Here is a 14,969-nt window from a genome sequence, read left to right on the forward strand (position 1 = left end):
TGAGAGATTTAGTCAATGAGACTCAGTACAATGGCTTGTTTATGCTTTATTTTCAATGGTAGCATCCATTGTGTGCCTCTGCAATGAACTATATATGCACATCTTTGATATTTTTCAGTGCTACATAATAAATTGTCCATTCATGTAGTTTTACTAGTTTAGATGCTCGAAATCGAAATTCATTCATAAGCACGACATAATGCTCTATGAAATAAGAGATATCATGGACATCACAGCCTCGCCCAAATTGCCTACATTTATACAGCTTCAACGTGAGAATGTCACATAGAACTGCACTTCATCCATATTAACAAGGAGGAAATTGCAAACAACTTCATTCACCAATGCATTGTCATCTTTGAAACGACGCCAACCATGTTTCACCAAAATCCGCTTGTTGTCGCATTCAAGCTGCACGACCCATGTCTTATCCTCAACCATGAAATACACATAACCATCCAAGTCTGCCATACAAAGATGTGTCTTCCAAAAGCTCGTAGGTATTTCCTATACTCATCAAAGATACATGTGAATGTTAGCCCTCAAAATAATGTATGATGTTCAGACCATCTGATTTCATTACTCACCAAGGTTCAGGCAACATTAGTTTGACTAAGGTTCACATTGAACAACGGATATGAATCATTTAGTCCTCTGGGGTCAGCCACGTACTCAGCACCAGAGTCCTCCTTCGATCCATCATCCGGCAGTGGATAATTGTCCTTCGAGTCGATATCAGTTGTTTACATATTCGTGAAATTATTGCATTGTGCATAACGTATATCAATAATTGAAAAATTAGAAGAATTTACGTAGACAACATACAATCATATTCCTCTCGTGGTAGACACCCACTGCCGAAGTCGTAACGAGGGACTCCTTATGACTAATACGATTGTCACGGAGAAAGTCTGACCACCCATTCCAAAAGTGACTGTCAATAGCTACATTAAAAAGACGAACCCTCCATTCGCCACTAGGCATGACAAGTTTGCAGAAGTTTGGGAGTTCATCTCCATGGGAATTTACCCATTCACGAGGGAGTCGCTGAATCAGAAGTATTTGTAGTTAACCCTAAACCGTAATGACAATGTTATATAAGCATTACATAAGTAGATTGAAGTTTACCAGTCTTTTGGAATCTCTTGGCTCCAAGAAACATTTCATAAATGAAGGCTTCCTCACAAAGTCCACTTCATTCAAACTACAATCACAAAATATAACGATTTTCGGATGGTCAGTGATAATGTTACGATGCATGTTGAAGGGTTGAAGCTTCCTTACCCATTAACTGCACTCCCACCTGAGCCATTGCTAATTAGACAAAGTGAGAAATGATGTGAAATAAGACCTTATGTCTAATGTACTCAATCAGTTGTAACCTACGATTTTCATTGACTCCTTCTAAGTTGATTGGTTCCTACTCAACTGTTACAAATTTAACTCCCAACCCCCTCATTTATTGGTGATGGGTGTATGCATAAGCTGATGGACATGCTTAATAATGAAGACAAATATCGAGCCGTGTGCTCATCAACCTTTCTCATATACATCATGCATTTGATACATGTTAGAATTAGGGATGTCATTGAAGCCCAGAACCCGATTAGTAACTGCGCTGCAGTTTAGCTTATTCAGAATCAAGCAAACTTTTTTTTTACAAAGGCAAGTGGATGGCAAATACCAACAACCTCTTGCTTTCCAACCTTATTCGACTTAGAGGCGTTCGTCCATGGGAAGACAACAACATCTCCGACTCCGTCGCTGTCGAAGCAGCAACCGCGATAAATGAGGTCACTGTAACTGACCTCATAAACCGGTTGAAGGTCTTGGAGGAGCGATATACCACTTTCCACCAAGTGGTGGCGACCGCGGGTGTGTACTGTAATATGCTCATTAATGTTGTGGTGGCTGATGATGAAGTGTGGAAGAAGATATTTGAGGTATGTTTTTGAAACTTGTCCAATTATTTACTGGGTTGTTGTCGATAGACATTTCTACTTTTTTCTAAAACACTGCTTTATTATCATGTGCTCGTAGCTCAATCTGTTTGCTGGAGCATACATTAACCAAGATGAACCCGCTTTCAGCCAACTTGTCGTTATGTTCGGGATGCCAAATATCAAAGTCAAAGAAGAGACTGCAGTGATCATTGTATCAGATACAACTGAAGTGATCGTAATATCGGATACCGCCGAGGTGGTGGCCAACGGGGGCCAGAAGATTCTTTCCTCACCATCAGACACATACGAGGTTACCTCGCCCATGACTGTTGTCGCCCTATGGAAAGGATTGGAAACCAACTTATTAAACTTTGATGTAATAGTATGTTATGTTATAGGGACATCGTTGTCGTAGGAGCTGGGTGTGTATGTCGTGTTTAAGGTATGTTAGGTTAAGAATCCCTCTTTTGTTTTTTAGGTGAATGTTCACATAAGATGAACAGGGTAATTCATTAGATCGAAGTGAATCTTTAAAACGATGATGTCCGAATAGCTTTTGTAGTAGTTGATCTCCAAGTGGTATGTCCGGTTCTAATATTAGTATTATTAATTTATGAGTTTTAGCATATATATTTGAATCAACCCTGATTTAGTGTTGCTCAACATGCCTTTTTCAGAAGTGAATGCAATGCAAATAGGAATTTGATAAACACATACCAAATTTGATGAAAAAAAGTCTATCGGGCATGCATCACAAATAGTCTGATACAAAGATCCTAATGCAAAATATACGCATAAGCTATACACAAAATATTGGCCTATATAAAATGTTCGTGGCCTCAGATTAACACAACCATATATATAAATATAGGAGCCGGACACCTCCAATACTTAAACCTCAAAATCCGTTCATCACCCATTTGCATGGACGATCAGCCCACGATGTCACTTGTTGTTGTCCAACTCCAAAAGATACATCACAAAAGATAGGCGAGCTAGCTCTGCGAGACCGTTGAAAAGATCAAGACGCTCTGGTTCCTTAACAAGTTTTGTGCACGCATCATATTTTTCCTTCAGTGTGACACCCGGTATCACATCTAGCAGATCGGGCACTTCCGTCCACTTGTTGCTGAGATCGAATTTGTAACCTATCTTTGCTGACAGGTCCTTCAATTGCTGAGTTGTGTCATCATGCATTAGATTAATCAAGTCCAGCACCTTATTCAACTTATCATCAAGCTTGCGCTTCTTTCCACTTTTCTTGGTAGAGTTTGGAGTACTTGCTTCGTTGTTTTACTGGGTCACTTCAAGGGCATCAGGAAGGTACATCACAAAAGATGGGCGAGCTAGCTCTGTGAGACCGTTGAAAAGATCAAGAAGCTCTGGTTCCTTAACAAGTTTTGTGCACGCATCATATTTTTCCTTCAGTGTGACACCCGGTATCACATCTAGCAGATCGGGCACTTCCGTCCACTTGTTGCTGAGATCGAATTTGTAACCTATCTTTGCTAACAGGTCCTTCAATTGCTGAGTTGTGTCATCATGCATTAGATTAATCAAGTCCAACACCTTATTCAACTGATCATCAAGCTTGCGCTTCTTTCCACTTTTCTTGGTAGAGTTTGGAGTACTTGCTTCGTTGTTTTACTGGGTCACTTCAAGGGCATCAGGAAGGTACATCACAAAAGATGGGCGAGCTAGCTCTGCGAGACCGTTGAAAAGATCAAGAAGCTCTGGTTCCTTAACAAGTTTTGCGCACGCATCATATTTTTCCTTCAGTGTGACACCCGGTATCACATCTAGCAGATCGGGCACTTCCGTCCACTTGTTGCTGAGATCGAATTCGTAACCTATCTTTGCTGACAGGTCATTCAATTGCTGAGTTGTGTCATCATGCATTAGATTAATCAAGTCCAGCACCTTATTCAACTGATCATCAAGCTTGCGCTTCTTTCCACTTTTCTTGGTAGAGTTTGGATTACTTGCTTCGTTGTTTTACTGGGTCACTTCAAGGGCATCAGGAAGGAAACCTTCGAGCAGACCCTCACCATCTAAAAAATCACAATTCACACGATAAACATCACTGTGATCATCAGTAAGATTGTTGTTGGTTGGGTAAATATTTTTGATCGCCTGACGAGTAGGCACACTCCAACTGCCAGAGGCTCGATCCTTTCTGAATACTTCCTTCCAATCCTCCCAATATGGTCAAGCTTTGTTGCGCATATACCTTGCATTGCCATCAGCCTGTATCAATACTCAAATCAAGAAAAAAATCAACTGCAAATTACATAAACAAATAATGCTAAATTACACCTCATAACAAAAATTGGGAATGAGAAATAAAAGTATAATTACCTTCACAATCTGAGACCATTGGTCGTCAACATAGTCGATCTTGAAGTCATTGTTCACATCAAACCCTACGCCACTCCGCGGCAGTATGGAGTTGAATGCATAGTAGTTTTTCTTCCATGTTGTGAACTTCGACTTAATGTGTGGATGCACCTCAGATCAGTGTTAGGAAGATGTTGACACATTTTATTCTCAACCCGTTGTAGATAAAAAGACCTGGACCCGTTATCTGACTTCCAACCGGTAGCAACGAGTTCTTTCATTGCCATAATGAGAATGACCTCCTCCTTATCTGTCCAACCGCGTCTGGACCTATCACTGAATGTCGAATTACCTCCAGTGCTGTCAAAGACATTTGGACAAAAATACGATTCAGAAGACGATACTAATTTAAATCTCCATAAAACGTCATGAATCGACTAGTTTTAGTGGAGGTAACCATCAGTCTCCTGGCTTGAGTCAACAGTAGTTGCACGTCTCTGGTAGTTCGCCATAGTGGGACAATGAGAACGTTGTTATGGAACTGTAAACACAAACAACAATTCAACTGATATAATGGGGTTTAATGCTTATGATCTAAAAAACATAGCGGCACAGAGGTTCACATAACACCCAATTACATCTCATCTAAACACAATCCAACACAAGTTTAGAATGCAAAAGGCACAAACCAAAAAGTAGCATAATCATAGGTCATGTGTAGAACAAATAACGAGTAAAATAACTCACAAATTAAACCATGATACACAAATAAACTTGAAACATGAAAAATTGTTGTCAATGAAGAATTGGGATATGAGAATATATACTTTTGCGATCAAGCATGAATCTTAAACCACGAAGCATTTCACCAGCAAAACGAAAAGTTATAATGACTCTAACTGGTATGTGCGTCATCTTGATCGGTCGATCCCAGTTCCAGAGATTGGTATGAGTTGTTCCAACTGTTCAACGTAGTATAACAAAATGAATTAGGGGAGGCAGATGGTTAACATTTGTAGAGGGGAGAAAAAGCCCTTGGCGGGATTCCGAAAATTTTTGGCCACTTTTACCGCTAGATTAGGGATTGAAGGGTAAGATGGGATATTCAAATTATGTTGGGGGGCGAAGTGGTCTTTTCGTATGCATATTCTATATTTTGGATCAATTAAACAAACAATAGTTTATGCAGTAACGAAATTATTTACCATCTACCAAACAATACGCTAGAAAGTGGTTGTTGTATATGTGTTCCTAGATTTTCCAACATAGGCAACCAATCGACTGTTGGAATCAAATTAATGATTCACATAAATCATCACATAAATCACACATGTCAAACACGATTGATAAACATAAAGCGGAAGCGTACATGGATTCGGATTCATGATGTTGATGTTCTTGATGATACTGAAGTATGTAAATAAGTCTTCCAAGTGACAACGCTTTCTCACAAATTCTCTGTAATCTGTAGAGTCTTGATATTACGTCTGATCAATAGGAATGAGAACCTATTGACCTATTTATAGGTTGCACTTGGGGACCATAACCATGTATTTAGAGAATAAGCCCCTAACTTTATTATAACTTTAATTTCATCCATAACAAAATTAAAGTTGTCCAAAGTAGTATCTGCACAATAGTCCTCATACATTCATAGATAATCGTTTGACCCTATAAATTATAAACCTTAGTAGATCACGTAATCGGGTCAATTAATAAATAGCCATAAATATTATACAATCTTTAGACTATTATGTTGGACCATATTAAAACGTTCCAACAATCTCCCACTTGGGCCAGCATAAAAGTCACCAAATGATTGTACACTACTAAAGTTGCGCGCTTACTATTTATATTAATCATCTTTACCGATCCGGTCTACTAAACATGTTAATATAGAACCAAATAAGTTTAAGTCACAACATGTATACATGGCTAAACTCATCAGTGATCACAAATATCAACACATCTAGCAACACAAATCAAAATATGAGTGTGCAGCATGAAATTACATGTTATGTGATCTTTTGCATGTCTATTTTCAACTGGTCCTCTGAAACTGTAGTGAGATCAGAAAATACCAAGGCATAATTCAAAGTAACTAAAACCAAAGTAACTAAAGTGCACTTAATATAACTAAAATTAAATGTTATTACATAGATGAACATAAATTCCCACTAAACCAAAGTATCACAAGGTCGAATACCCATGTGAAATACATGCTCATGAAAGACCGAAGGCGGTAAACCTTTAGTAAAAGGATCCACAAGCATGGAAGTCGAACCTAAGTGTTCAATTTGCAATTGTCTACTCTAAATTCTATCATTAAGAGCAAGGAACTTGATGTCAATGTGTTTAGACTTCGACGAGCTCCTGTTATTGTTGGAGTACATGACTGCGGACTTATTATTACAATATAACTTGAGTGGTCTTTCAATACTATCCACAATTTGCAGTCCTTGAATAAAGTTTCGCAGCCATACTCCATGTTGTGATGCCTCAAAACAAGCTATGAATTATGCTTTCATTGTAGAGGTGACTATCAATGTTTGTTTAACACTTTTCCAAGATATATCCCCTCCGGCGAGCATAAAGACATAACCTGACGTGGATCTACGACTGTCTTGGCATCCCGCGAAATCCAAATCAGAATACCCAATGATCTCAAACTGATCCGATTTCCTATAAGTGAACATATAATCCTTTGTTCTTTGCAGATACCGCAAAACACGTTTGACTGCTTTCCAATGATCCATACCGGGATTACTCAAATATCTACCTAGCATGCCCACTATGAATGCAATATCTGGACGCGTGCATACTTGTGCATACATAAGACTTCCTACAACAGATGCATAGGGAAGTAATTCCATATCCTTTCTTGCAATCTCATTTTCGGGACATTGATTCAAACTGAATTTATCACCTTTAGCCACAGGGGTATCTCCTGGTCTACAATCTTTCATGCCGAATCTTGCCAACACTTTATCGATGTAGCTCTTTTGTGATAATCCAAGTACACCTAGGGAACGATCCCGATGTATTTGAATTCCTAATACAAAAGAAGCATCACCAAAATCTTTCATTTCGAATTTTCTTGAGAGAAATTTCTTGGTGTCACGTAGTAAATCTACATCGTTGCAAGCAAGTAGAATGTCATCGACATATAGAACCAGGAAAATGAATTTGCTCCCACTGAACTTATAGTATATGCATTCATCAACATGATTCGTCTCAAAACCAAATGAAATAACAACTTGATGAAATTTAACATACCATTGACGAGACGCTTGTTTATGACCATAGATGGATTTCTTAAGTTTTCATACCATCTTCTTTGGGTCACCATATAAATCGTTTTTGTAATGTCGCCATTAAGAAACGTTGTCTTTACATCCATCTGATGTAGCTCCATATTAAAATGAGCTACTAGTGCCATGATTATTCTGGATGAGTCTTTCGTCGAAACTGGAGAGAAAGTCTCGGTAAAATCGATTCCTTCCTTTAGAGTAAAGCCTTTTGCTACAAGACGAGCCTTATATCTCTCCACATTGCCTTGCGAATCCCGTTTGGTCTTAAAAACCCACTTGCAACCAATGGGTTTCGCACCTTCAGGCAATGTGACAAGATCCCAAACGTCATTGCTTTGCATAGACTTAATCTCTTCAACCATAGCATCAATCCACTTTTGAGCATTAGGGCTTTCAATGGCTTGATGGAAGGTGATTGGGTCATCTTCCATCACTCCAATATCTACCTCATGCTCTTAGAGATATACAATATATTCATCTGTAGATATTGCAGGTCTTCTCATTCTAGTGGATCTTCTTAGCAGCCCTACTTCGTCATGTTCTTGAGGAGGTTGTGGTTGTTCTTCATGTTGTTGTTCGGGAGGTGGAATAGGAATTACAAGAGTGTCATCTTTTTCTGGAATGAAGGGAAGTGAAATCGTTCCTCTTCAAAGACAACATTCTTTATACCATCTTCCCCCAACCCCTAGACCGCTCAGGATAACCTACAAAGTAACAACTTACCGTTTTAGAGTCCAGTTTATGCTCGTGTGGCCTATAAGGCCGAGCTTCTGCTGGACAACCCCAAACATGTAAATGACCTAAGCTGGGCTTTTTGCCCGTCCATAATTCATAAGGGGTTACGGCAGTTGCTTTAGTAGGTACTCGGTTTAGGATGTATGTTGCGGTCTTAAGTGCCTCTCCCCAAAGGGGTTCTGGCAAAGTAGAATAACTGATCATGCTTCTAACCATATCCTTGAGGGTTCTATTTCATCTTTCAGCAACACCATTCATGGTAGGACTACCAGGCATTGTGTACTGGGGAACGATTCTACATTCCTCAAGAAATTTGGCGAAGGTCCTGGACGTTGTTCACCCGAGCCATCATATCTACCATAGTATTCTCCACCACGGTCAGATCTGACGTTCTTAATTCTTTTCCAAGTTGATTTTCAACTTCGGCCTTATAACTCTTGAACGTATCCAATGCTTGAGATTTTTCACTTATGAGATAAAATAACCATATCGGGAATAATCATCTATGAACGTAATGAAATATCATTGACCATTCCAAGAAGCAGTAGGGAACGGTCCACATATATCTATATGTATAAGTTCTAAGACGTCTGTAGTCCGATTGGCTTCAAATCTCCTAATGTTTGTTTGTTTCCCCTTAATGCACTCAACACAGACTTGAAAGTCTGCTATATTGGGAATGGTAAGAATTCCATCTGACACAAGTCTTTCTATTCTCCGTTTGGAGATATGACCCAAACGTTTGTGCCAAATTGTAGCAGAATTCTCACTTATTAATTTACGTTTTGTACCTCGTGAGTTCACATGCAGGGCTTCATTAAATGAAGTAATAGTATTAAGCAAATAAAGATTATCACCATAAGAAAGAGAACCGGTGCCAACCAAAGTTGAATTTAGATAAAGACTAAATTTACTATCTCTAAATGAACAAGTATAACCGAATTTGTCCAATACAGAAATAGAAATTAAATTCCGTCTAAATGACGGTACAACAAATGTATGTTCTAAATCCAAATAACGACCAGTTTTTAGTAATAATCTAAATGTGCCTATTGCCTCCACTTCAACTTGTTTGTCATCGCCCACATAGATGAATCTTTCAGCATCAATCAACTTTCGGCACTAGAGGCAACCCTGCATGGACACACTTATGTGAGTAGTAGCACCAGAGTCTATCCACCAAGTATGTCCAGGTACAGAAGCTAAATTAACTTATGAACAAACATCAGTGAAAAATGTACCCTTCTTCACGCGCCAAGCGTGATATTCTTCACAATCATTCTTCTTGTGTCCATCTTTCTTGCAAAAGAAGCAAACTGAAGTTGATCTTTCCTTCTTAAATTGTTTTGCAGATGAACCCGCAACATTTCTGAAGGAATCGGGAAGAATCCTCTTCCCCTTAGCGAACTCAGAAAGAATCCTCTTTCCCTTATCCCTTCCTCGTTTACCCCTATAGCTTGTTGCTAAGTGAGCACTTTCTGTCTTACTTTGCTTCAACCTCTCTTCCTCTTGAACACAAAGAGAAATCAACTCATTCAATGACCATTTATCCTTAACAATATTGTAACTAACTTTGAAGTGATCAAATTGATGAGGAAGAGATATCATAACCAAATGCACTAGTTGATCATCACTGATCGTCAAATTAAGTGTCGTAAGCTTTGAAGTAGTGTTTGACATTTCCATAATGTTTTCCATAATTTTCCCTCGGCCATTATACCTCATAGTCACAAGTTTATGCATCAATGAAGCCGTTTCGGCCTTTTCATTGCTTGCGAAATTCATATTAATGGCCTCGAGGAATTCCTTAGCAGTTGCTTCTTTCGGGACAGTACCGCGAAAGTTTTCAGGGATGGCATGTTGCATAATCATAAGACTAGTGCGATTAGAGTGTTCCCACCTCTCAAAATTCTGTTTATCCTCATCGGAACTTTCATCAATAAGAAGGGCAGGTTGCTCCATCCATCGGAACTTTTATCCTCAAAATTCCGTTTATCCTAAATTTGCAATTTCCAAACCAATCAATACCTTGCTTCTCCATGATGCATAGGTATTGCCTTTTAGCACAGGAATGGAATTTAGAAAACCGATAGGCGATAGCAGATTCTTGAGCTAGCAAAGAACAAATATAACAAGTAGGACAATATTAGCTCACGTAAATAATAAGTAAATAAATTAAGTAATGAAAATTTCCATTTCAAGATGTCGGCACAACATAAAAATTTCATCTTTGGATAAAATAATTAACTTGCAAGTGACATCTTAATACGTAGTAATCAAATATAGATAATCATTTCATGTCAAACAGTATGTCTTCCTTTGGGCCGACTTAGTGTCCATAATGACTAAAGGATAATCTCATATTATTACCACGGTGTATACAAGAAACACGGCCAAATAGCAAACTTCCTTTGGGCCGATTAACTATTCGCATGTATTTCAAGTATACAAATATCCTATATATTCTAAATAAATTAATCTACACATTAGAGCTCACTTTGGCAAGGTAATGTTTCAATTAATTTAATTTAAACAAAATATCACATAAACTTTAAGTCATTATTCAATTAATTACTTTAATCAAAACAATTAAATACGATTAATTGTTTTAAGTAATTGTTTGCACTGTTACACAAACAACTAAAATTAAAATCAGTGTAACAACTAAAATTAAAATCAAGCAGCATTTGTTTGTCAACAAAACTAAAATACGGCCCTTCCAAAATTTGAATGTAGATGGCCCAAATAAAGGAAATTATTGGATGCTGCTGAAGGAAATTAAAATTGCAGTGTGCCCCAAAATTAAAACCAGAAAATAAATCAGTTTTTCAAAATAGCGGCCGTCGCGCCGTTTCACGAAAGAAGGCATTGTTTCACCTCCACAACCACCGTCAACCGCCGCGACGTTGCCTGAGATTTGGTAACGTCGCCGTTTACCGAAATAAATTGGATGGCGGTCTAATTTAATTGAAAACTGAATTATGAAAACAGATTAATAAACTTTGATTTCATCACTAATTTGACAGATTATTGAAACCGTCTAATTTTTCATTCAGGGCTTTAGCCTTTTCTCAAACATACGAGTGCAGAAGAATTTGAAGAAACCAATATAAAAATTTGATTTGAAATTCTCCCAACTAATTCGCCAGAATGGTGTTGATAACCAAAAATTCAAAAGTTCAAATCATAAATTTTTCACGCATATTTCAATTCATAAACCAATCAATACCTTGGTTTGCGTGCATTAAAAATCAACCCTGATGAAAAGCTTTTGAATTAATTCCAAAGAAAACGTACAACTTCTTCAACAATTTTGAACACATATAATTTTCATAAACCCAATCCAACACAGAATTACAAATCAACGAATTATCAATTCGTTCCAACATGTATTGGCTCTAATACCAATTGTTGGAATCAAATTAATGATTCACATAAATCACACATATCGAATACGATTGATAAACATAAAGCGGAAGCGTACATGGGTTCGGATTCATGATGTTGATGTTCTTGATGATACTGAAGTATGGAAATTAGTCTTCCAAGTGACAACGCTCTCTCACAGATTCTCTGTAATCTGTAGAGTCTTGATATTACGTCTGATCAATAGGAATGAGAATCTATTGACCTATTTATAGGTTGCACTTGGGGACCATAACCATGTATTTAGAGAATAAGTCCCTAACTTTATTATAATTTTAATTTCACCCATAACAAAATTAAAGTTATCCAAAGTAGTATCTACACAATAGTCCTCATACTTTCATAGATAATCGTTTGACCCTATAAATTATAAACCTTAGTAGATCACGAAGTCGGGTCAATCAATAAATAACCATAAATATTATACAATCTTTAGACTATTATGTTGGACCATATTAAAATGTTCCAACATCGACCCCTTATGAGATGGAACCCCTGTCAGTTTTAGTGAAATGTTGCTTTATGTTTTTATTGTAATGTTTAGTTTGTAATTGTATTATATCGCTTTAAGGCTATTACAAATCACACTATTTTTCGTTCGATCAATTTTTAACCCACTGCTTCATATTAGTCTTGAGAGCAAAAATTAAACATTTTGTCCATAGTCCATAAACTACCAATTGATGAGGCCATGTCATTAGCCTCTTTACATGAACAGCGAGTTGAACTTTAAAAAAGTTTCTAAAACCAACTTTGGGAACATAAAAACCCGTTCTTCCTACCCCAAAAATACATAGCCTGCCAACCAATTTTCAAGTCCCAAATTCACCCGCCAACAATCATAGTTCTAACATGACAACCTTACCTGGTGGAGCCAAACTGCCAATTCGTTGTCTTACCTAGTATGTCGCCTAAGGAACCGAGTAACGATGGTCAGACAACATAAACATCCCAGTGCGCAACGTAGGATTAAGTTGGGAAAAATTTAATTTTTTGGGAAAGTTATTAGCATACTTTTTACCTTATTTAATGCACGTGATAAAAAACCCGAAAATTGATCAAAAGTTAGGGTATCTTTTGCTATTAGCCCTTTTTGGGAAACGTTTAAGACTTCTTTTATTTCTATAATTTAGTTTGATCTTTTCTTTTGGAGTCATAGGATTCTCAAAAGTCAAACTACTTGTTAATAGTGACTTCCATTATTTGCAGTTAATTTTTATTATTATTATTAATACTTAATTCATTCTACAAACAAAAAAATAATTTTTGTCATTTTAATTTCTCTCGTATTAAGAGTCTCACTTCATGTTTACTATAAATATATATTACAATTCATAAGGATGCACTATGACACCATAGTTAAAATGACAACTTAGGTAAACAATCTGTGAACTTGACATATGGTCACAACCTATCTGGATACGAAATCAGAGCACTATGTTACCATTGTTAAAATGACAACCTAGACAAGCAATCTGTGATAAATAGAAAAACAATTTAGACTATGGTTCCAAGCAATCTGCGATATGAAATCAGAGATATCAAACAATTAATTTGCGATACATAGGCAAGCAAGCATGCCACATGGCAGGCTAAGATTGAATCAACTCCTAAATATAAGGGTCTTCATTGGTAGTGGTTTGTCATTTTAGTATAACCCCTAATCCATATACTCAATTATGTCTTTAGTGTAAAACATACAATTTACAATTAAAAAAATATACTAGTTCTTTTTTATAAACGGAAAATTGCTCAAGTCATCTGAAGGGCAATGCACACAATTATCAAGAAAAAGCCCCAGCAAAGCTAACAACAAAAAGAAAGCCGACAAACAGTGATATCAAGGATCTCAAAGCCAAAAACAAACGCTAACCTGAAACTAAGGTCTACCTGCCATCGCAAACCCACAAACATACCTTATCGCGTGTTTCGTGCACTCATCCAGCTCCTATTATCATCCAAGCTATTCATCACCAGACCTGTAGCAAAGGGGAAGTCCGGGCACCATCCTTTAATCCAAATTCCCATTCGCCACAAAAGACGTATCTTCTCGAACTCCCAGTTGGGTTTGAAGTTCTGGAAAACCATTTTGTTTCTAATAACCTAAATCGGCCATGTAATAACATGAAACAAAGACATCCACAAATTCTTGTCAGATCTTTTGAAGGGAGTACCGAGCCATGAAAGTAAGCATGCCTTTGGTTCTTTAGGAAGGGTATAGGAGCAGTTGCAGCAAAATAACAAAGTGCTAGATCGCTTACAGGCTACAGCTAAAGCAGAGGTGCTCAATCATTTCTGTTTCTTCCTTGCATAACGTACATCGATATCTTGGATCATATAGTACGGTATCAAATTAAAGGTTAATTTACGAGGAATCAAATGACATCCTAATTGCATACGTTTGATAGTTATATTTTGTATCATGTTCACATATTTTTGAAAAGTATTAACTAAAATTGATGTTACAGAACATATATGTTTTGCGTTGAAATTCATATGTTTTGCTTTGTAAAGTGAGATGCTCATTTATATCAGTGTAAAACATGCAGTTTACAATGCAAAAATATGCATATTATTAAAGGTAATTTACAATAAATCTAACCATATTCTAAATTTAGATTAACTTATAGAGCACACAAATATGTTTTCCCTAGAAACCTACTCTATATTTGCATTATAAACTGCTATCCTCAATTATGTGTGTTTTACATTAATTGTAATATATGTGTGTTTTACATTAATTAAGAAAATTATACTTACTATATTATAGTCTTATGTTCTACATAGATTACAAAAATTATTTGTTTATGATCTAAATTATTGTCCAGGTTGTACCATGTGAAGAAACACAAAATGACTCTTTGGGCAGATTTGGGGCATGAGTGGAGTGCAATCTAAGTTTGTAGTATATGTTTATTTATTTTATCGAATGGTTTTAGGTTCAAAGGCTTTTCTCTAAACAATACTGCCACTTTTGTATATTCCATATAATAACCATGCGTATATGTTGAATCGTTAGTTTAAATATTTTACCAATAAATTTAAATATGTTTTAGAAAAAAGTTATGGGTCATGAAATTTAAAAATAGAATGTTGTTGATGAGTGCAAGTGGAAAATAGTTGGGCCGATACCCAAAGTATACTTTATTGCTGCCACTGATGGAAGATTAGTTTGTTATGATCTTATTCATTTGTTTTCACATGTATTTTTTAATTT

General features: G+C 36.9%; 1 protein-coding gene across 1 annotated transcript; it reads right to left on the minus strand.

Annotated features, from left to right (window-relative positions):
* Positions 1–9,431: 9,431 nt before the first annotated feature.
* LOC125195332 lies at positions 9,432–10,288 on the minus strand. The gene is made up of 2 exons (XM_048093498.1): positions 9,568–10,288; positions 9,432–9,460 (listed from the first exon to the last, which is right to left on the minus strand). The coding sequence occupies exons 1-2, from the start codon at positions 10,286–10,288 to the stop codon at positions 9,432–9,434; spliced, it is 750 nt and encodes a 249-aa protein (XP_047949455.1).
* Between the last annotated feature and the right edge of the window lie 4,681 nt (positions 10,289–14,969).

The sequence above is a fragment of the Salvia hispanica genome, chromosome 1 (genome assembly GCF_023119035.1).
Source record: "Salvia hispanica cultivar TCC Black 2014 chromosome 1, UniMelb_Shisp_WGS_1.0, whole genome shotgun sequence".
Taxonomy (NCBI): domain Eukaryota; kingdom Viridiplantae; phylum Streptophyta; class Magnoliopsida; order Lamiales; family Lamiaceae; genus Salvia; species Salvia hispanica.